Source organism: Simochromis diagramma, unplaced genomic scaffold, assembly GCF_900408965.1.
Source record: "Simochromis diagramma unplaced genomic scaffold, fSimDia1.1 OVJJ01000320.1, whole genome shotgun sequence".
Classification (NCBI taxonomy): Eukaryota; Metazoa; Chordata; class Actinopteri; order Cichliformes; family Cichlidae; genus Simochromis; species Simochromis diagramma.
This window is the reverse complement of record NW_024386773.1, coordinates 9,417,340-9,441,065: the sequence shown is the minus strand read 5'-3', so window position 1 is coordinate 9,441,065 and position 23,726 is coordinate 9,417,340. Positions and strand designations below refer to the sequence as shown.

General features: G+C 39.2%; 1 protein-coding gene across 4 annotated transcripts in view; it reads left to right on the top strand.

Moving 5' to 3' along the window:
- Positions 1-23,726, top strand: part of slc12a5a (solute carrier family 12 member 5a) — a 191,302-nt gene that overhangs the window by 120,218 nt on the left and 47,358 nt on the right. For all 4 annotated transcript variants that reach the window (XM_040007004.1, XM_040006997.1, XM_040007012.1 and 1 more), the window contains exons 2-3: positions 10,775-10,875; positions 11,400-11,537. In XM_040007004.1, coding sequence (XP_039862938.1) covers positions 10,775-10,875; positions 11,400-11,537 — 239 coding nt within the window. The remainder of the gene's footprint in view (positions 1-10,774; positions 10,876-11,399; positions 11,538-23,726) is intronic.

Genomic DNA, 23,726 nt, shown 5'->3' with positions numbered 1-23,726 from the left:
CAAAACACGATGTCCGACAGAACTGTCGTGGCAATGTTTAAACCCACAAATCTATTATCTAAATTGATTTCACACTGTAGAAGTGACTGCCTTTGTGCCTGCCAGCTTTCCATTTCCTGCTATCTGTTGTATAGAAATTCAAGACACTTCAACAAGGGTCCTGAAATGTTTTGTAATCTGTGTTTTTGTGTCAAATGGGAGAAGACTCTTATCTGTTTAATATTAAGGCTAGAGATTATTGAGCGCTATGCTATGATAATGAGAAGACAGAAGCGGAAGAATAAATTGAATTCTGTCACCGAACGATAAGATTTTTGTGAAAGTAGCATTAAGTAAGATTTACAGTGTAAAAAATAGTTTCATTCGGCATTTTCTTTGCATCATTTCACAGTTGAGTCTGGCAATTGTCACCTCCTGGCAACATCTGCGTATCCTCCTCTTGTCAAGATATCCCTTTCGTCGACCAGTCATTGCAGAGATTAGCAAGTAAAGAAGGCAGGGAAGGCTTAGTTGCATTTGACTGTCAGTCTCCTCCTGTGTACAATCACCTCCTTTGCATGATGCCAGATAAAGAAGGTTCTTTAGGGAAGGCATTGCAGTGGCCTGCCATTTAACAAAATTAATCCTGACGTGCACAGCTACAGGGGAAGCAGCAGCAGCGGGGGGGAAATTGGACTAGATTCACCCATTCATCATCAGACATCGACAGAGACATGCGCAAGAGGCCCGGTCAACACGCTAAAAGCTGCTATACGCTCTCATGTACATGCTCAGGCATCCTCCTGCCTCTCTACGCTCGTAGCCAATCAGCTACCATCGGTTTAGGAGCCAATCAGGAGCAAGGATCTCGACTGGAGATGTTGAGGGGCTGAAAAGAAGTGACTGTGTCAAAGTCGTACCCTGTGAGGCAGTGCTGCATTAAAATTCATACAGAGCTGAGGCACCAGACTGAATACTGATCAGGGTCCTGTCCTGCAGCACAGTGAAGAAACAGAGTAATTTTACTGTAGATTTCCACAGTTGTGTTCCTTACATGCATATGACCATAAAATGCATCACAGAGGAGCGAAGCAGCAGGAAGAAAGAAGAATAAAGGCACCGAGGGGAGAGTGGGAGACACAGAGAGAAAATACAGAGCATGAGATCCAGTTATACAAGGCTGGTGTGTCTCTGATGTGGTGCTGGAGTCATGATCGGAGGGAGGAGAGTGAGAGAATATCTATTTATGACAGTGTGTGTGGGCAAATGTGGTCATGTACCCATATGCTGCTGCTATTTATTCGTATGTACATTATGTTTGCACTCATGAAAATGTCTAATGCATTTGTAAATGCAGTTTTTTGGGTTTTTTTTTAAAAAAAAGGTATCTTGGTGATTCTCCCTGCCATCTCTGCAGTGGGAAAAGGAGACAATCAATAATTACATTATGACCTGGCAAGCGTGGTATTTGCAAATAAGTGCCTGTTGGGATTTAAATAAATTAATCAATCAGCCCGTGTAAAGGTCTTTAACTGTTTTAAGCATTATAATCGTTTGTCATATTTCATCCATATGAATTTAAATCCTGTTATCATGTTAAAAATTAGTAGTCCATATTAGTGATTCCATGAAAATGATCAAATTTAGCAAAATGGGATCATCCCATTTTTCCATAGCGGGATACGAAATAAATAAATAAATAAATACATTAAATAAAACAAAGGCAGGAGCAATTTAATAAGTGAGTTAAATGGTTAGGTCCAATTATGGATGGGTGTATCAGACCAACTTTATTTATTAAATATTTTTTTAATAACAGCCACATAGATGCAAAATGCATGAATTAATACACTGAAAGTAATGAAAAGTGAAAACAAACCCAGTTATAAAAAAAGCTATAATGGAATAAAAACAAAAAATAAACAACTATAATAAAATTTCAAAATCTGAGTATGTAAACTTCATTTTACTGTCTCCTAGTAAAGAAACGCCCACAGCAGCAGAATCACTAGTTTGGCGCAGCGGTTAAACAGGCGACTGGAGTGCAATGACCCGGGATCGAGACCGACCTGCAGCCATCTGCTTTGTGTCTTCCTCTGCTCTTTCTCTTATGTCTATCTTCACTACTACACTGTAAATGAAGGCAAAAAAGCCCCAAAATACCAGTTGGTTCAACAAAAATATTAATTGAAAACTTTATCTCAATACAAAACTTGCACTTACATGTTGCATGAATTATAAATATTTGGATATATTAATATGTAAAGAAAATGTTAAAAAGGCAAGGCTGACAGAAGCATGAATAGATTCGCTTTGGTTTAGCGTGCCTCTGCTTTATGCTAAAAACTGCTTTAAGCCTTTTTGGGTCATTTTTAGACAAACTTGTAATTTCCATACAGAATTGCACATGGGTGTGTTTGGGTACATGTTAAATCACTGTCAATCCTGATTTGACTGGAATTTAGATTAAAGTGACCTTAATCCTTCACCTGACTCCACCCAGTATCCACCAGCTCTGTCAGCAAGCAAGAGAGAGAGAGACATATCGCTGACTGCCAGACACGAATTAATGCCTTACTGTAGTGACATTCAGAGAAGACAAGAGAATCAGTGAGTGAACTCATGACCCGCTTGGATTTGGCGAACCACCAAGGAACAATAGCAGGGAACCCAGCCAGAAAATCCAACTCATCTTTCCTTTTTTTTCCTCTTTTTTTTTTTTAATTGGTTGTTTCCAACCGACTAATTCCATTTGAATCCCTCACTCTTCCACTGCATGAAGCGTTTCACTCTGGATGCAAATTAAATGTCTGTGCAAGCACATGTACTCACTGTTTATTCTGCTGTGAGTCAGATTGACTGCCAAAAAGATGGTCTATGTTTACTTTCATACATGCAGTAGCTGTGAATACGTTTTTGGATGTGTGTAAAAAGCCTCATTTTTCAACAGCACCGGGGTAGTGTGTGTCCTTATTCTCACATATAATGGCTGCAGTCCAGCCCAGACTAAGATTAATTTGAGATGCTACTCTTCTGCTGCTGTACAACAGTAGTTAGTGCATATGCTTGGCTTAGACCCCACTATCACATATACACACACTTGCCCATTCAGATGCACACACCAATTCAACAAGTGGTCCCAGAGCCTCTGTTGAGTCAGCTCCTCCAGAATCAACATCCAGCTCTTTGGCTTTTCCCCCTGAAGTTGGTCCTCAGAGAGAAAGAGCAGTATGGCAGCTTAACACAGAGCAGTTAGAGAGAGGGAGAACAACACGCACTCTAAGTGAGAGAGAGAGGGAGTAGTAACTGTGACTGTCGCCACCTCAACACCATACAAGGAGGATCAATAAAGCAAAGTCAAATAGCGCTCACTGAGCAGTCCTCTGTGGCTCTGTTCAAAGATCTGTTGGAGAATCGTATTGTCTGAATCAGAGCAGTGGACCAGACTTCCACTCATTTGCACCAAGTTATATTTACACTCAAACAGTAGAATTGTCCTGACTTCTCTGTGCGTAGCTCATCCTGGCAGACAATAGAAAACAGAGAGTCCTTATTGAATATAAACCAGGGGGATGGTGCTCTCATATTGCAATACAAGTGATGAACTCTGTCTCTCCGATGGTAAATGTGTAAACAAATCTCCAATGGACTGGATTAACCTTGATAATCTATTCATTCCAGTGTCTCACCTGCTGACCTGCCTGCTTTTGTAACTGATTATTGATCAGGCAAAACAAAGCATTTGTGAATATCTGTTAGGGCATGAAAGTAGTCGTCTAATACTCCATATCCACAAATAATGAAAATCATCAGTTCTCAATTAAACATCAAAAATGTAAGTAAACAAAAAATGCTCATCCATATTTTCCAGAGCTTGCTATTTCAACCAACACCGTAAGACCTGAAATTATTTTCTGATAAATTAAATAAATTATATTAAAAAATCAATAAATGCTTTCTATAAAGTCAATAATTCTTCAATAGTCTGACTCAAATTCTGATCATGACAAACTATTGTCCCTGAATTTGGCAATGCCCAAAATTATTTAATGAAGAGGCTATGTAATGTACAGCAACCTGAAGATAGCGGCCTTGCTCTACATAATGTTGTTTTGAAATTGCTACGAACATGTAAAACAATTCTGTTAAAAAGTAAATCGCATTGATGGTCATATTAGTAAATAAGGTACGAGTCTGCTATGGTAACAAATAAGAAAATAAGAGGAAAAAATCTATAAGAAAAGTACATAAAAGAAGGTTCAGTGTTTTTATTTTGCAGAGGATTTAGAGTATGATCACATGTTCTGTGAGCAAAAGGCTCTGGATTTTGACCACAGATAAGGAAAGACTTTGATAGTGAGAGCCATTGTTGAACAGATCCCATCAGACTGAGGAAGGATAAGCTGCTTGGGGATGCGGTCAGAGCAAAACTCTTTTGGGAACTGTCATTCTTCCCAAAAAATAGTTTCCATCATTCTTTTGATGATGGAGTTTTAAGTATTAGACAATGAGGAGAAATGAGCCATGTAGAGATAAATGATACGTTAGAAGAGCTGTTATGGGCACATTAGCCCACAGATGTACAACTGTGTGTGTGTGGTGTGTGTGGTGTGTGTGTGTGTGTTTTCCCCCTTTTTTTTGTTTGAGTTTTTTGGTGTGTATGTGCTTTAACCCGTCAGAGTCACTTCCTTACTATTATCTATAATAAAGAGCTCTTAAAATTTGATTTCTGAGATTTACCCTCATCATTTTTCCGTTATCCACAGGAGTAAGTTTGTGCATAATGATAATTTATAGTTCTGTGAAACCGGAAGGATTGTGTCGTGTGGTTTACATCAGGAAATGGAACATGGCTTTCAGGCTGAGACGCTAAGTCACGCTCCCATCACCTGGCTGCAGCTGTTTGACTCATGATTCACCATCGCACTTTCATTCCTCATCTGACAAGTAACATCTGATCATACTGACTCAGAGCGGCATTATAAACCAGACTGTATTTGCAGCTATAGCTTCCCTTTCCAATGTCAACTGTCTCATTTCTGGTATTGTTTATTTCAGAATGCCAGTGAAGGTTCAGTGATTATAGGAATTAGTTCTTTGAAATCAAAATCTGTCTTTGCAAATAGCATAAGCACAAACTGCATATATGTAAGACTGGAAAAATTACAATTTAACATAACAGACAGTGTCCCATTTACAAACCTACATTGTGCATCCAAACTTTCATAATCATCATATTGGGGTTTTTCCTGCAAAGATACATTTTGGGTACCTCTAGATGAGTTTTACTCCAAGTCAGATAAAAACATAGTAATTTCTTAACTCACTGTATTAATTTGGTTTCTGTTTAATGAAGCAAAATATACATTTAATTTTTAAAACCAGATTATCAGGAATAAATGGAACTACAGATTTCTGTCAATAAAAAAGAAAGACATGCCTTTACAGTATACATACAGTTACCTACAATAAAAATAGATACATTAATATAAAAATGTAAAACAAAAACAAAAAAAAACCACTTGTCATGTCTATCAGCAAGGAGGATGAGGAGATTTAGACAAACATAAAGCTGTTTAAGGGAAAATGAAAGAGAGAAGATCTGTTTTAGTAAAATATCCCTTGGATGGAGAAAATTCACATTTGATTCACATTTGTGTCCAGTACCAGTATTTGTTGCCCTCGTTCAAACTGGAAGGTTCAAAATACAAAAAATCTCTTTCCAGTTCAGATATGGTGTGAGCACCATTTAAAGCCATCACATCAGTTATTTACTGTCTATATTGTGCAGTGGATTGTGGAGAAATTTCTGGCTCTAATTTTAAGATCTTTTTTTTAATGATGAAAAAATGGAAAAAGTAGCAAATAAATGTACTGTAAAAGTCAAAAGTGTTTTAGCTCTAAATCAAATTTGAATAGAAAACAGAAGCATTTGAAAGCAGCGCCTGCTGTCACAGGCACGCTAGCATGAGCAAAGGTAGATGCCGCAGGCAGAGGAGGTTTATAAAATATGTTATCTGAACTGTGACATCATTATGAGGTTGCCAGTTGATGATGTTGCCTAGCAACAGAGAGAAGTCCCCCAACGTCAAACTCAATACTGCACTTACCCAGCAACATACCAAGCAAGTTTGATGTCGAGATGGGCGACGAACAGACAGATTCATCCGTGTATTAGTCAGACTGTGTATTGTGTATATGTGTGTTTGTAGATGTTTGTCTAATCTCTGCTGGGCACAAGAAGGCTCATTTTGTTTTATCTCAAGCGAGGCACAACACTGTATCATCCTGATTCGCTCTGACAAAGTGAAAATAAACCAGCTAAATAATCCACATGCTCTGAAAACCCTCTGTTAGATGCTCCGGCCTCCTTTTAACCATAGTGTATGTTTTAACCTGGAGGTCAAAGTGAGCTGAACCTTTAGTGCTGCAGAAGCTTTTACATTTTGCAGCAGCAGACGTGAGCGTCCCTCTTTTTGCATCTCCCTTTCTCTCTCTGCGGGTTCCCATTTCAGATTTGGCTGCCTCGTCTTTGTCCTGTCTGAGCCTGTATCGCTCTCTCCTTGTCACTGTTTACTCTTGCCCCATCTATCTGTGTCTCTCTTCATCTTCTCATCAGTACTCTTATTCTCTCACTTTCCATCTCTTTGTGTTAACCTCCCTGTGCTCTTTTTATGCTCCGAATCTTCATGCATGGCCCCTTTTCTCAGTGTCCCTGTCTACTGCTCCATCTCTGTTAGAACAGTGTGCCGGCTGTTAGCGGTGCCCCAACGTCATGGCACATGGCTGCGGCATCTTGGCTATAAATAACTCGGTCTCGCAGTCCAAGACAGGACCGAGAGCCAGAGGGAGCGCAATCTGCTGTCTCCCTCAAGAGATGCTCGAAGGGGAAGGCGCGAATAAGATGGCTCACTCTGCACTACCTTCACCACTCAGACCTTCATTGTACTTTATGTATAAAATGGTTGTGAATGCAATTATTTTTCTAGAGAAGTGCAAATTTCTGGTGACCAAGCATTTCAAGTACGTAGCCAAAACAAAGGTTAGAGCAATAAATATCAATGCATAATGTAAACAGACACCTTGAATTTTCATGAAGATGTAGGATGGTGCTAACTGTGCTAACACCATTACAAGTAACCGTCTGGAAGGTTTATCCCTTTTTTTTTTGCTGCGTGTTTCCTTCAGAAAGAAAATGTCACTCTGCAGTGTTGGTGACATTCAAAGGTTTGATTGATGACTGCAATATATCAGTCTTTCACACATCTCTGTCGAGTAGCTGTGTTTGGATTGATTTACGGGTCCACACAGGATTTTAGTAACTTTCATTTCATTTGAATACTAGAAGAAGAGTGGTACATTGTAGCGAGCAACACTGATAAGAATTAATTGATGCCTGTGCCCATCTTTATGCAAGTCCCGTCTTTATTGATCCCTTTATTGAGTCCTGATCAATGTCCTGTATACACGAAGAAAGTTTGTGTATATATGTGTAACTGTGTGTATTTACTTATATGTGTATGCACATCAGTCTGGAGAGTCAATTGGTGTGACTCTGCTTACTGCAATAAAGTCCTTATGTCTGGTCCATTTTGCAGCAGTAAAGATTACTTGTCACCAGACCAAGACGGTCCTGTTTCTGTCTTGATCCACTGGAAGTTTGACTGGCAGCTTTGGTTTTGTCATTTTTCATGATGGTTACCACAGTGCACACTGTATGGTTGCTGACCATGTCCATCCCGTTATGGCCCCTGTATTACAGGGAGTGCAGAATTATTAGGCAAATGAGTATTTTGTCCACATCATCCTCTTCATGCATGTTGTCTTACTCAAAGCTGTATAGGCTCGGAAGCCTACTACCAATTAAGCATATTAGGTGATGTGCATCTCTGTAATGAGAAGGGGTGTGGTCTAATGACATCAACACCCTATATCAGGTGTGCATAATTATTAGGCAACGTCCTTTCCTTTGGCAAAATGGGTCAAAAGAAGGACTTGACAGGCTCAGAAAAGTCAAAAATAGTGAGATATCTTGCAGAGGGATGCAGCAGTCTCAAAATTGCAAAGCTTCTGAAGCGTGATCATCGAACAATCAAGCGTTTCATTCAAAATAGTCAACAGGGTCGCAAGAAGTGTGTGGAAAAACCAAGGCGCCAAATAACTGCCCATGAACTGAGAAAAGTCAAGCGTGCAGCTGCCAAGATGCCACTTGCCACCAGTTTGGCCATATTTCAGAGCTGCAACATCACTGGAGTGCCCAAAAGCACAAGGTGTGCAATACTCAGAGACATGGCCAAGGTAAGAAAGGCTGAAAGACGACCACCACTGAACAAGACACACAAGCTGAAACGTCAAGACCTGGGCCAAGAAATATCTCAAGACTGATTTTTCTAAGGTTTTATGGACTGATGAAATGAGAGTGAGTCTTGATGGGCCAGATGGATGGGCCCGTGGCTGGATTGGTAAAGGCAGAGAGCTCCAGTCCGACTCAGACGCCAGCAAGGTGGAGGTGGAGTACTGGTTTGGGCTGGTATCATCAAAGATGAGCTTGTGGGGCCTTTCCGGGTTGAGGATGGAGTCAAGCTCAACTCCCAGTCCTACTGCCAGTTTCTGGAAGACACCTTCTTCAAGCAGTGGTACAGGAAGAAGTCAGCATCCTTCAAGAAAAACATGATTTTCATGCAGGACAATGCTCCATCACACGCGTCCAAGTACTCCACAGCGTGGCTGGCAAGAAAGGGTATAAAAGAAGAAAAACTAATGACATGGCCACCTTGTTCACCTGATCTGAACCCCATTGAGAACCTGTGGTCCATCATCAAATGTGAGATTTACAAGGAGGGAAAACAGTACACCTCTCTGAACAGTGTCTGGGAGGCTGTGGTTGCTGCTGCACGCAATGTTGATGGTGAACAGATCAAAACACTGACAGAATCCATGGATGGCAGGCTTTTGAGTGTCCTTGCAAAGAAAGGTGGCTATATTGGTCGCTGATTTGTTTTTGTTTTGTTTTTGAATGTCAGAAATGTATATTTGTGAATTGGTGTCACTGGTGAAAATAAATAATTGAAATGGGTATATATTTGTTTTTTGTTAAGTTGCCTAATAATTATGCACAGTAATAGTCACCTGCACACACAGATATCCCCCTAAAATAGCTAAAACTAAAAACAAACTAAAAACTACTTCCAAAAACATTCAGCTTTGATATTAATGAGTTTTTTGGGTTCATTGAGAAAATGGTTGTTGTTCAATAATAAAATTATTCCTCAAAAATACAACTTGCCTAATAATTCTGCACTCCCTGTATATGACTCCTTTTACAGAGATAAAAGCCACAAACAATAATAACACAATTAAAAAACAATATCAATAGTGAAGCATCTTAAAACAGAATAAAAATAGATTAAAAAACCTAAATAACAAAAGACTGATTGTACATTGTACAGATTTTGTGATGGCTGATTCCAGCAAGCTCAGACCATCTAAAACCGGTTTCCCTAACATAACCATAACCATAACATAACAATGAGTTCACTGCACTCTGCAGTCACCAGATGACAATGGAAAAGAGCACCTTTGGGATGCTGCAAGTCTCCTGTTCATATCTCCATGATACGAACAGGAGATTCATACCATGGATGCGCAGCTGACAAACCTGCAACTGCTCAGTGATATTATCATGTCAGTATGGACCAGAATATCTGAAAAATGTTTCCAGCACCTTGTACAATCAACAATATTAAGAATTTTGGCAGGTCTGAAGGTAAAAGTGGGTCTTAAGCTTATAATAGTAAGGTGTAGCTACTAAAGTGTCCACTGTACCTATTGTGAAGACACAATCAAGGTGTTAAAATTGTATGCACAGAAAATAGTATTTCTTCTATCAGTTCCATATCATACAATGAACAGTCAGTTGAAATTACACCCAGTAAAGTTTTGTCATAAACATAATTATGACAAAAAGATTTTGGTCCTTAAAATAAAATCCTACTGCTTTGAGGGGGATGTCAAGAAAGTGTTTTATAGGAGGCAGTTGCTCACGGTATAAAAGGAAAAATAGATTGGACACTGCCTGAGGTGTACTGAATTTTCAAATGTCAATTAGAAATCAATGAACTTCTTGATCTCAGATAATGAGAATCAATGAATGTGCAAAGAGCTGGATGCTTCCCTCTCACTACACGTTGTTTCGAGGATTTGTTTGTTCTGGCCCTATTTCTGGGCCTGTGAACTCGTAGACAGATGCTTTTCGATAGAGTCATGTTGCCTTCAGCGAGCTGTCACTATCAGGCTGATTCTACAAGTCAGGGTTTTTTTTGTTCAGGGTAAGAAAAGCTGCCGGGTTGTAGACCATTTTTTTGTGTTTGCGTTCAGAGTTGTGATGTTGTTTTTCAGTGAGGTGAAAACACTGGTTGACACGTCCAGGTTGTCTTCTTCCTATGGCCATATGGAATACATAGCACTTCACATATTGTCAATACACAGTCCATTAGGTATGCTTCTCTTGCTCAGCATTTCTGACTGCTTCAAGGAGATGGCAAGCTTTCCTTATCAGACGTCCTCTGCTTTGAGCATTCTGTGTGTTTTTTCTTTATTTTAACGATAAAAAAGTATTTATTCCAAAAGTCTACCTATTTTTAAAAGTTGTTACTTTTAGTTGTTGCAAAAAGGGTTCCTTTGACATCAGGAATCTTTTGTCTGACTTGTGCATTATCCTCTCCCCTAACATGCTCTTTGTCCTCTGCTTTATTTCAGACCACTCTAAAAGTAGATGTGTGTTTGTTTCTTCCAGGAGACAGTAACCCCAAGGAAAGCAGCCCCTTCATCAACAGCAGTGATGCTGCCACAGAGAAGACTCAGCAATATGACGGCAAGAACATGGCCTTGTTTGAGGTATAATGCAATACTCCGCATACACACACATACACACATGCACACATTGATTTTGTTAACACACACAATCAGATGCGATGGTAAGAAGCGGGATACACTCGTTTTCACAATTCAGTGATTGAATAGGGGCTCTGACATCGATTAATGAGGGTAATTACTGTGTGAAGGGCATGTGGGAACCTCAGGTTAAAGCAAGAAAATCTCAGAGTGGTGCAGGATTGAACCTCAATGAGGCAATTTGCCTCCACTCTGCACAGATGTATTTACAATGTCTTCTCAGTGGGATTTCTAGATTGAACAGGAAAAGGGGGTTTATGGTGTGCACACTTGTTTTTGTTTCAAATGAGCTGAAATCCACAAAAGAGGATAGCAAGTAGATTAAATGGCTTCTTATCTGCAATGATCTATGGAAACAGCCACTAAGTGATTGGTCATTTTATAGAGTTCACTTGTTTGATTGAGATTGTTAATAATATTGGCTAAAATGCTGATTGCAACCTTCCTGTCTGCTTGTTTTTCTGCAGGAGGAGATGGACACCAGCCCCATGGTGTCATCTCTTCTCAGTAGCCTGGCCAACTATTCTAACCTGCCTCAAGGTAGCAAGGAGCATGAGGAGGCTGAAAACAATGAGGCTGAGTCATCACGCAAGAAACCTGTTAAGGTATTTATCTTAAAAATATATGCACTGAAACATACAACAGATTTTATAGACAAATAAAGTACCAAAGGTCAACTACTCTAAGAGAGTACCATTCATTTAATTTTCATGGAAAGCTCAAATGTACCCCTGTTAGAGGATCAGCGTTTGGAAGAAGTAGATGAAGAATATTAACAGAATTTGTTAATTTGTTGATAAGAGTACTATATTTAGTTGTATCTTTAGTTTGCATCTGCCTACATAGCTTATCAAGTAGAAGTTACTCAGCCTGAAAGGCACTGTGAGAGCAGCACCGTTACATCAGCTAGGTTAACAATGCTTAGCTAATGTTAATGAGGGGAAGCAATGGTCACAGAATAAACCAACTCAGGCAACCAATTGTAGCATTATTGTGAAATATATGTCTGTGAAGGCTCTCAGTCATCCAGATCATCGTAGTCTAAGGAGCTTGGTAAGAAAAGCGCCTGGACTGTACAGTGCAGGGACGAATGCCCAGACCTCTACATTGGAGAGACCAAACGGCCACTTCACAAGCGCATGGCACAACATAGAAGAGCCACCTCCACGGGACAAGACTCAGCAGTTCATCTGCATCTAAAGGACAAAGGTCACTCTTTTGAGGATGCCAATGTTCACATTTTGGACAGAGAGGACAGATGGTTTGAAAGAGGAGTGAAAGAAACCATTTATGTCCACTGTGAGCGACCATCTTTGATGGTGGAGAGTCCCAGATTTAAACCCAGTGGGAGTTTCCCCCCAAAGAGGGACCAAGGACCCCCTCTGTTCAAAGATGGTCGCTCACAGTGGACGTAAATGAGCGACCATCTTTGAACAGAGGCGGTGGTTTACGACACCAACTGTCTGCCATCTATAATCCAGTTTTGAGATCCCTTCCCAGACGCCTTAACGCCCACTCACATCCTGAGCCATCAGGAAATCACATGATAGGGTGGGGCCAGGTTTCACAATGAGCTCACCCGAAACCCTGGTTGATTGTGACCCACACCCGTTTTCACACCTTGGCTCATGTGATTAGGTAGAGGATCACCAGAGGGTCCTTTGTCCCTCTTTGGGGGGGAAACTCCCACTGGGTTTAGATCTGGGAATCTCCACCATTTAACCTTAGAACTGAAGAAGCTTCTCGGATGAGAGGTGAAACGTCTTCAAGCAACTTAAACAAGTCCAGACGCTTTTCTTTCCAAGCTCCTTAGATTGTGAAATATAAGCATGTACCAAGGTTAGCCACACTTTCACAAAGTCAGCATGACATACAAACAGTAATTAGGGGCCAGTCCCTGCTATCGTCGATCCAAATACCCTTGCTGCTGTCTCTGGCACTGAAAAATGGTGGAACACACAAATTGGTCACTGGATTGGTCTATACAACACGCTAACCTATACAGTATGGTAAGTGCAAATGCATGGGAAAACAAGGTTATCTCTGTGATGCAAAAGGTCATAGAAATGTTGTCACGAGCACAACACGAGAAAAATTTTATCTGTGTTTTATTTAAGAAGATATATTCATCAGAGACACCTTTTAAAGTTGCTATAAGTGTTTCAGTTCATAATCAGTGTATTTGTATTCTTAGTTGTATTGTTATATTATATTTTTGTGTATTTTCTCTGGCATATTTTGACCATTTTTTGCCGCAAAAGGCGATTATTGCGTCAACATGTGACTCCGACAGAAGCAAACACTAAATGGTAAAATGTGGATTTAAATCGACTGTGTTATAACTGAGCTGCTCCATTAAAAGTGCTTTATCTGGAAAAAGCTGGATGTAATGTGAATGTGCTGCAGCGAGTGTAAAAAACTAAAACTGCGTTATAAGATCAAGACTAGTGCATAGTAATGTTTATAACTCCTGATGTGTTTATCTGTTCTTTAAAGACTATAAAGAATATATTTAAAATGCTTAAAAGAGCATAAATGTTCAGATATATTTGTGTGCTGCATCTTATTAGTTAAATGTTACAGCAATAACAGTGTACTCCAATGCAGAGTAATGATCTTACTTTTAAGCTGCTTTTATTTGTTTTTAAATGTTTGTCCAATGCTGCCCCTGTGTACCTCTCTGAGCTTCTTCATCCATACATACCTTACCGGTCCCTCAGGTCGGCAGACCAGCTCCTCCTGAGCGTGCCCAGGACTAATCGTAAGCTCAGAGGGGATCGGGCGTTTGCTGTGGCAGCACCAAAATTGTGGAATGAGTTGCCTTTACATGTTAGACAGGCACCTTCCTTATCTGTTTTTAAATCACGTCTTAAAACATATTTATTTACCTTGGCTTTTAGCACAGCAGGACTTGTTGATGTCTCTTAATACGTTTCTTATTAATTATATTATTTTTAATTTTAAGATATTTTATATGTAATTTAAACTGTTTCCTCTCTGTTTTATATTTGTAGCACTTTGGTCAACATCGTTGGATGTAAAGTGCGTTATAAATAAAGATGCTATGCTATGCTATGCTACTGGCTGCAGTATAAAAACTAATGTTGAAATGATAGTGTAAGCTGTCTTCAAAAAATGGGCCAGGTTTTTGGTTATGAAAAATTATTTCTTCTTAAACAAATTACTAAAATTAACTTCCACTGACTTAACTCCCCGCAATGTGCACAGATAAATCTTTTGCCTGTGGATTTACATTTGCAGCAGTAGAATTATTTATGGCTCTTCCTGGTTGAAAAACTCGTTCAACCAGAAAGGACCATGTTCCTGTTGCCAGTGGATGGTCATTAAGTGTTACCAAATATAGAGCTGCAATTTACATAAGATCAAATAATGTTTCCCCAACAGCACAGTTTTAAATTGTTTTGTTAACACAGTCACTGGAGAGCCTGAATATCTCCACCAGTTTAGGACTTGCCAATCATTTTCTGTTGATATTATAAATCCCCGGTTCATGTTATGGGTTTGCAGCTTAAATGCCACTCACTAATGAGTTCCTTCCATATCATCCCATGATATTTTCTGCCGTTGGTGTCGAGATGCCAGCAGGAAGTGGTTTACTTTTCTGGCTTTTTCTCAGCACTTGATGGACAGACTGCTGCATTATTAATCCTGTGGGAAATTATGGTGTTAGGTATGCAGTGACAAGCAAAGCTGAAACTCAATGACAAATGATAATTTGTGAAGGAGCTCATGCCAAATTAGGACAACAGACTGATGGAAAGTGACACGTGTTAAGATATTTCACACCAACTTTTGAAAGTTTCTGACTTCAGAGTTAAACCACATGAGATAAAACACACATTTAAAAAGTGAGACGCTACAGCAGTGACAGTTTGACAGCTTTTCAATGACCTTTGACACTGTCTGTCTTCTCGTGTGTCCAATCAGCCTATCTCTCCCTACCCTTATATATTTGCTTCTATCCACTTCTTGTCTTCCTTCCTGTCCTGTTTCTCTGTCACTCAGGTATTTTTTTTTCTTTTTAACCTTGAGAAAGATCAGTGATGATGACATGAGATACCAGTTCACCTATTATATCCAATTCAGTATGTACTTTTCCTGCTGTGGCTCCAGATGATTCCAGCATCTAGGTATAGAGCAGATCTGGGAAAAAGATTTTAAATCAACGGCAGGGATAAGTCTAAGAAGAGTAATACATCTGTTTCTTTATTCATGCTTGTGTTCAGAAATCTGACACCAGATTGAAATAGTTACTGTCTTGCCAATCGGTGACCCCTAGCAACCACTGGTCACCTGTGAAAAATGTGTATTCCCTGACTGGTTGGTGAGTGATTACTGGAAGTTGCTGGGCGAAATTGGTCGTAAAGAAGTATACAGTGCTACACTAAAAACCTCATTGTAATTCTTTGGCTCATTAGCACATTACTACAGTCACGCATCATTTGCATGGAAAATGCTGATTTGTCTATAGACACTTCCCAGCTGCTCACCGACTTGTAGTGAAACAGAGAACACAGAAGCAAAAGATGTGTTATTAAGCTGCAACAAAAATGTTTCAAAATGCACAACTTTTATTTTTGAATTCAAATTTTGTCTAGAGATAGCCAGCAACCACTCCCCAACCGGTTGGAGAACAAATAATTTCCTCACGTTTTGAGCTCAGTGTCTTCACCATCATATTTGTGGCATCCATTTATGTCCCTTTAAAGTTTTCTTGCCTTTTTTTACATTTTAACCTTTTATCCAGCTCCATTAAACTTAAATGTTTACAGTATTCTATTTATTCAGTGCCGAAAAACCTTCAGAACATTCCCAGCAGCCCCGCTTGCACTTTTTGTTTAGTGTTAGTAACCTATTTTAACATGCTAACTAAACTCATGTGGTGAACATGGTAAGCATGGCATCAAGTAAAGATCAGCATTTATTCATGTTTACAGTTACACAATGACATTGGAAACAGGTTTTTATATTCCATGATGATCATAATTTAACCCATATGAGCAAAAACATTATGATATAACAGTTTTCTTCAAGTGTTATCCTACCATGCAGGCAATTGTATTTTATTTAGTTATGAGATCTGAGGCTTCTGCCTTCAGCTTTTTTACAGTTTAAATCACATTTAGACATCAACAGCAGCCTTTACTTCCAAACACAATTTCAGAGTGTATTGAGATAAGCCACAGACCTCATTGTGGACAGTTTTCACTGGGACTGCTGTCTGCTCACGAAAAACACCCAACAGATCTGTTGTTGTACTATCAAGATCAATGGGGGAAATGTTTCTGAAAACAGATGTAACTATGCCTCTTACTGGTTTCGCTTATCCTGTTGGAAGCAGCTAAGGACAACAACCATGTACACGAGCCTAACATGCCTTCACTCTTGAACTAGTTGACAGTGAAGTATTGCCACTTTGACCCAACCCTCCCAGTTGTTTGAAATGTAAGGTATATTTGTCCAGCTGTCTTTGGCTCAGATATCACTATGGTATAGCACTAATCTCCCCCCGTCATCCGAACTCCTTCAATACTTGAATTAGTCTCCATGCTACACCAAGCTGCTGGTCGTCCAATCAGTAGCCCATTCCACAGGCAATCTCCCCATCGCTGTGAGAGGCTTTTCATTAAGGCAGCCTGTGGCGCTTTATCGCTCACACAGCGGACTCAACCCTCCCAAAAAAAATCACCTTCCCTCTCCATTTCTCACTTCACTCCACCTACCGCTCCCTCTGTCTCCTTTGTCATCAGTCCCCCAAGTTAGGATGAGAGTGAGTTGTGGAAGAGAGAGACAGAAGCGGTAGCCTTTTTGTTCAGTGTGAAAACCAAGATTAGAGATTTGGATGGCGTGTGACATGAGGGATCAGGCTGGAGGTCACAAAGGTTAAGATGGAAACCAGTCAAAGCTAATCTTCTCTGACTTTACCCATTTACAGTTTTTTGCAGTCACTCTGGTGCATTTCTCAGATCAGAATTGAATTTCAACACCTTCAAATCATCCAGTCACATCATAAAAGCAGGTTTTAAGTTAAGGCTGCTGATTCCTATATTATCAATTATGTGTGTTCTTTTGATCAAAAGCTATTTTGACCATGTGAAATGGTTCATTGGGTTTTCATAATTTGTCAAGAATTTCCTACATATTTTGTTCGACTTCTCATTTGGAAACACAAAAAGCAATTCAATATTGTTTTACAGCTCTGGATACAAGCACAAAGGGGGGAAACCAGGAATATTATTGAAATGTAAACACCTGTTAGTTACAACTTTAAATGGCAAATCATAACCAGATGAATGTAAAAGATGGTTGTTTTCTGAAGACTCAAGCTAAGGATTTTCACCCTCAGCATGTTTGTGCTTTAAAATCAGATACCAGTGCAGATGTGACTGGGAAACCAAAATGACAGTATATATTCATACACTAGTCACTTGTGAGTCACAGTGTGTATTATGCCTGCCCTAGAGCAAACCTTGGTCTGTGTTCTTATTTAATTACCATAATGTTCAATTTGACCATAATGTTGCATAATGTTATAAAAATGTTTGACACTATCAATTATAAACTCAACAATTATTGATTATGTAATTTTGCAGATCTTAGCAATATATATCTATTAACTAAAGTTAATTCACATTAATTAATTTATTAATTATAAATGGTAAACTGTTAGTGTTACAACCTGATTTTCAAGTTCCAGATTCCCACCAGCTTACAGTAGCAACAGATACCTTTGCACCGCAGCACATGGAGAATCTGGTGATATCTCATCAAGCCTTTGCAGGCATCTGCTGTGATATATATCATTTTTTTTTAATGTGTCACAAAGATGTCAACCAGTTACAGTAAAACCAGTAAAACTACAAAGGTGATTTGTGATTCTCCAGCAGAACTGTTGCAGTCGATGCCTCACATGCAGTAATCTGAAAGTCTGCACTGTTTAAATTGTTCTATGCCAGACAGGAAAAAAGAGCAGCCTAGTGCATTTTTAATCATTGTCATCAAAGAGGTTGTTTACATCAGAAAGCATTTCACAGTAGAGTATGCAGTTTTATTAACATCACTAAGCTGTTTGACTTTTGTATTTGTAAACAGTGGCGTAAGAATTTGTCACAACTTGTCTTGTTACAGGCTTTCGCAGACAATCCATTGTATGCAGCTGTTAGTTCTGATTGTTTAGAGAAAAAATCTTATTTGAAAAGCTGCTTTTATGTTTTTGTAAATGTTAAGAATCATTTTCGATATCTTCCAAAGCAACTGAGAAAACTTGTACAAGAAGGCAAGGCTTGTTTTGTTTTTTTGTATATTGGCAATATCTCACTTTAGGCATTCGATTATTAACATTTGATAAAGCTTTGCTAAAATACTGGGCTCTGGTTTAATATATAATAATCAAATACCACATTTTCTCCTCTGTAAATGTTAAAATGTTACAGCTTAGTTTGGGTGTGAATTTCAGTCTCTTATCCATATCCCCAAATCATCTAAATATAACATTTAATATACTCTTGCTGCAGAATAACGTGAAAAATAATGTGTCTGGGAAGTTATCTGAACATGAACACTTTAATCCTTGGTGTTTATTTTACGTGTGGGTTGAATTAGTTACTAACTTAGGGCTCAATCACACAGATCTAGAGACTGGGTAGCAACCACAGATCAAAAAGGAAAAATATATATTCCCCAAGTGGTTGGTGGGTGGTTGCTGGAGGTTGCTAATCAGTCTTTAGGCATGTAGCTTGTAGTGTTCCTAGTTGTTAATGTATAGATTTAGTTAGTTTTCAGTATTTTTATATTCTGTTTCTCAAAAAAAAACAACAAACAAGCAAACAAAAATAAAGATAACATATCCAGCGGTATTTTTTTAATAGTGCTTTTTGTATGCACAACAGTAAACACAATGCAAACATATGAACCTCTTTTATTCATGTCATTTTCCAAACGACTACACTTGCCAAGAAGGAACACTTGTCCATATGTACTCTGATTTTAGAGTGTAATGTTCCCCTTACATAAATGTTTCCCTTCTGGGTGTTTTATGATCCTTGCTCTCAGCTCTGACCTCACCCCTCCCAACCTCCCTTTCTCATTAGACTGGCGTGAGATCAGCGTTCCCATCAGCTGCTTTCTGAAGAATGTATCGTGATTAATGTGAATTCATGTTAGAGCAGCATGCACGTGTTCACAGTGGGGAGAAATAGAAATTTCACAGATACCAGGCTAATAGGCTCAGTAGATGTTTTTGTTCTTCTGAGCCTATTAGCCCGGTATCTGTGAAATTTCAGATTATTATTTATTTTACATGAAATATCAAAAACGTGTTAAAATTCACATCTTTAAATGGCGTGTTTTGTGTAGCAAAAAGTCCCCAAACTGGATATGTTCAGTATGAAAAAAGCAGCAAAATTTAGCATCTGTCATCATCAAATGACCGAAAAATTAAATCAATTTCAGTATATTTTGCCAATTATTTTTCTGCCAGTGAGCTCATGGATTAATTGCCTAATTGTTCCAGCTCTGCAACACTGATAAAAGAGGAAATAAAGATATAATTTCAAGATGTTAAATCTTTCGCAAGATAAATGTCATTTACATCAAATTTGCACAAAATTAATGATTTGACTGAAAGAATTAGGAGAAAAATGATCCATCTTCTCATCTAAAATGTCATTGCTTAAGTTCTCTTGATTATTGTGCTCATTTGTATCTACCACATAGTAGCTTAGAGTACATTTTCACCTCACGTGTCTGTTTCTGGCATGTCACTCTTGATCTTAATTTGTAAACACAAGGGAGCAGCAGTACATGTGCATTAGTGGAAAAGGAGTCTGTCAGCCTTAAATCTGGGAGTGCGCGTAAACAGCGGTTTCACAGCTGGCTGTAACACATGAGGCTTTGTGGTGGAACCTAGAATATTCTAGTAACACATGTAGATGCTATTTAGAGGTGGTGCGTCTTGATTTCCACAGAGGATATTTTGCTACAGTGTTCAGTGTTTTTTTTTTTATTTTTTAAAACACTTTCGCACATACAGACGCACACACACATACACAGAAACCCAGCTGACCGCAGAGTGACTGGTTCATCCACAGCCGGTCAGGAAGACTGATGCTCGCTGGTCTCTCCTCTTGCTGTCTGTTTAATAATTCAGCACACCTGAGCAGAAACACATTTGCCCTATCAGCTCCGGTTTGGCCAGCAGAGCGTGCAGATTGCGTTACAAGCTCCCAGTCTGCCTCCCTCTCTGTTGTTACCCCCCTCTCCCCCCACCTCCCCTGACCTCACTCGCTTCACTTCACGCCTCGGTCTCTGCCAGTAATGAAAATAATGAAACAGTTGTGCGGATCCCCCTCCTCTTATCCACCCCCTTTTATCTGTCCTTACTTGTTCTTTCGTCTCCTCTTCTCTCTCCTGAATTATACCAAATCAGGTAGAGAAACCACCCATATGTTACACACAATGCGCTACTTTAATGTATTATCAAAGTGACAAATTAATCATGAAATAATTATGTGCACTGATACCACTGATTTGCTGCAGGAAGTGGAAACAATTTCACACTCTTGCATTCAATTATATGATTCCACAGTATCATCGGTACATTTCTATCAGCAGTTCTCCACAAACAGGTGCAACACCAACCAGACATTTAAAAGAAAATCCAGACATTTGTACATGCAGTACATATTGGTCCTGCTTGTAAGCATAACAAATTCCTGTAAGAAGTGATTTAAAAGATGTCGCTGGTTTTGTCAGCCTAAGCAGCTTGGCAGGTTGTCCTAGACTGTGAAGGCCTGGATGTTTCCCTTCCTCTCAACTCAGTCAGAAGTAGTGTGTACTCCATCTCCTCATACTTCTCTGCCCTCTTTCTCTTTCATTTTCTTTCCCTTCGGGCTATCCAGGGATTTGGAATTGTTTTCACCTTCCCTTTTTAAATCTGCACTTCCCCAAATTCAACATAGAACTGCTAGCCTCAGCAGGGTAAGAGATGTTCAAAGGAAGGTTGAACTAAAACTATGTGAGTAACATAGGAAAAGGAAGGAGGGGGGATATGGATGTATGTAGCATATAACAAATTAAATGCAGTTTTAAAGGAAGATTAATGTTATCTAAAAAAATACATGTCCATCAGCTGTCTGAATAAGCTGTTTCGAGTCCCTTCCTCCTGTCTTACGTCATACTCTCATTGGCTGGCTTTCTCAAACTAAAGGTTTTGAACACTATGTGAGCAGGTAATAATTCTGTGCTCACAGCTAGAGCTATGCACCCAAGATGACCATATTAAGGATATTCTCTGGTTGTGACATAATACAGATCAAAAAGTAGAAAAAATAAAAAGAAGGAGTTTTGGGAGAACAGCATTTTGTTTTGGTTAATATGAAAACTTATCATTATGATAGTATAGGTAGAAGAAAATCAAGTGGAATCACATGTCTGCTCTACGTCAAGGCAACTAAAACTACTTTAAGGCTAAGGAAACCTACTTTAGTATACATTTCATTCACACAATCTATTGACCTGGCCTACAAAGAGCATCTGCTCTTTGTAGAGCAGGAGCTGAGGCAAAGAAGAGGTACCAGAGATCCAGTTAATGCTTTTTTTAAAGGAAAATCTTCCTTTTCTGCCCTGCACAGATTTTGAAAGAATCAGTTTCTCATGGTTTATGGACAAATGTGAATATTTTCTTGTTTGGAGTTAAGATGGTCTTTAAATTAAGAACAGCATTTTTCTGGCTGTGAGAAGTCTTTCTTTTTTATAAATCTACAAAATGATGCATAGTTGGTGTATAGTTATGTGAGAAAAATGCTTGTGATGGATGTGAAGCTGAAAAGATGGCCAGAGACCGAGATGCAGTCTGGTGATAGACTTGTGCTAAGTGGTAGGGCAGCAGGAGGCAGTGAATCTGAAGTAGGTGCCACAGCAGATGTATTGAAAGGTCCTGTTGTGCATCTAGCACACCTGAGCCATCCATGTGGTGCGTTGACTGCACTTCCCAGGGGATCGGTGGGCAGCTGTTTCTTCCTCTTTCAGTGGTGCCTCGCTGGCCCTACCTGTGGCTCTGCAGCAGTCCGTGTTCCCTTTGCTCTTGGTGGCTCATTCTCCAGGGAAATCACACTGCTGGCTCGTGGCCCATTAAGCAGACACTCCCGTGTATATGTGAGCATGTGCATTTATCAGGGCAGATGCTGGTCAGACTTGCATTCCCCATCCACAAAATGAAGTAATGAAACACCAACTGAATGAAAATTGAAAAGCAGTACTTTCAGTAAATGCCCTGACTTTTCTCCCAAGAGGGTCATTGATTCAACGCATGTACAAGCATTCAGTCTGTTTTAGGCTGGTTTTCAATATAAAGTCATTACAAGCATTCATTAATTTACCCCATTTCTGTTTTGTTGCTGGCTGTTTAACAAATCCGTAGAAGTGTTTTATCTTGTTTAGGACTCTGTTTAGGCCCCCACACCCCCAATCCAGTATCTGTTTTCTGTGTCTGTACATCTTATATAACAATCAGGATTTCTAGCAGACAGACAGGTTTTTTTTTTCCAAAGCCTCCCTATTGTCAAAGCTGGATTATAATTTATCACTCAGCCATGAGCTACCACAGACACTCATGCAGCAGTCCAACACTGAAGGTCTGCTTGATTGTGGTTCTCCATTGTGTGGGAGAACAGGCGGGGAAAATGACATTTTGCAGTCTGGAGAGAGTTACTGCCAACTTTGGTTTTGTTGTGCTTCTGTGGAGTGTGGTAGGGCATAAACACCTTGTTGCTGTTGTAATACTCAATTGTATTTACACACCTTTTAGCGCAGATTATTATAATCTGCATTATCAGTCGTGCTTTCAACCTGCCTTCCTCTAAGTCTACAGTTGTGTATGAAACGCATTAAAGGACAAAAATTATACTGAATTTTCTCACTTCTCTGTAAGCCTTTCTGACAAACTATTCTATTCAAGATGTTATCTTTTTCAGATTCCACCTCTGCTATTTCAATTCAAAAAGACATACTCTTTTTCCTTATCTGTATTTGATAATAATCAACCCCTGTAGGAAGCTGATATTATACAACTCTTTAACAGTTTCCAGTGAGTGAATACTGCAAATGATCTGTCCGTGTGATGAAGAGCCCAGCGTGTGTGTATTTAACACAAAGCAGTCGTTAACGAGTTTTTGAGACTTCTACATCATCAGCGTGACTTCTTTTTACCCTCAAAAAATGACATAAATTGCATGACACATTTTTAATGACTGAATTGCAAAAATATGGCTTATGTAGCAAATGTGATACAAATTCAAACTCGTATATGGAGATTAAAATTTGATATATTTTTGTATATTTTGTCTAAAAGTTCAACAAACACTCCATCATCAAAACATTAAAGATTTCTGGCAGTTATTTCATGGTTCAGATTTTGAAGGGTTAACATTACTGGTAAATGGACTGGTTCTTATTTCTTATATAGCACTTTTCTGCTCTGCTTGAGCCCTCAAAGCGCTTTATACAACATTTACACACACATTTATACAAGTCTAAGTGCTTTCTATCTAACATTGACACATTCACACTCTGATGAATGTATCAGGAGCAAGTCAAGGTTCAGCATCTCGCCCAAGGATAGTTTGGCACCACACCAGAGCAGCCAGGGATTGAACCACCAACCTTCTGTTTAGTAGATAACCTGCTCTACTTCTCAGCCACCCCAGGAAAAGAGATGAGCAGCGAGGAAATTCTTGTTGTTATTAGATTCACCCACCTTGAAAGGAATTACAAAG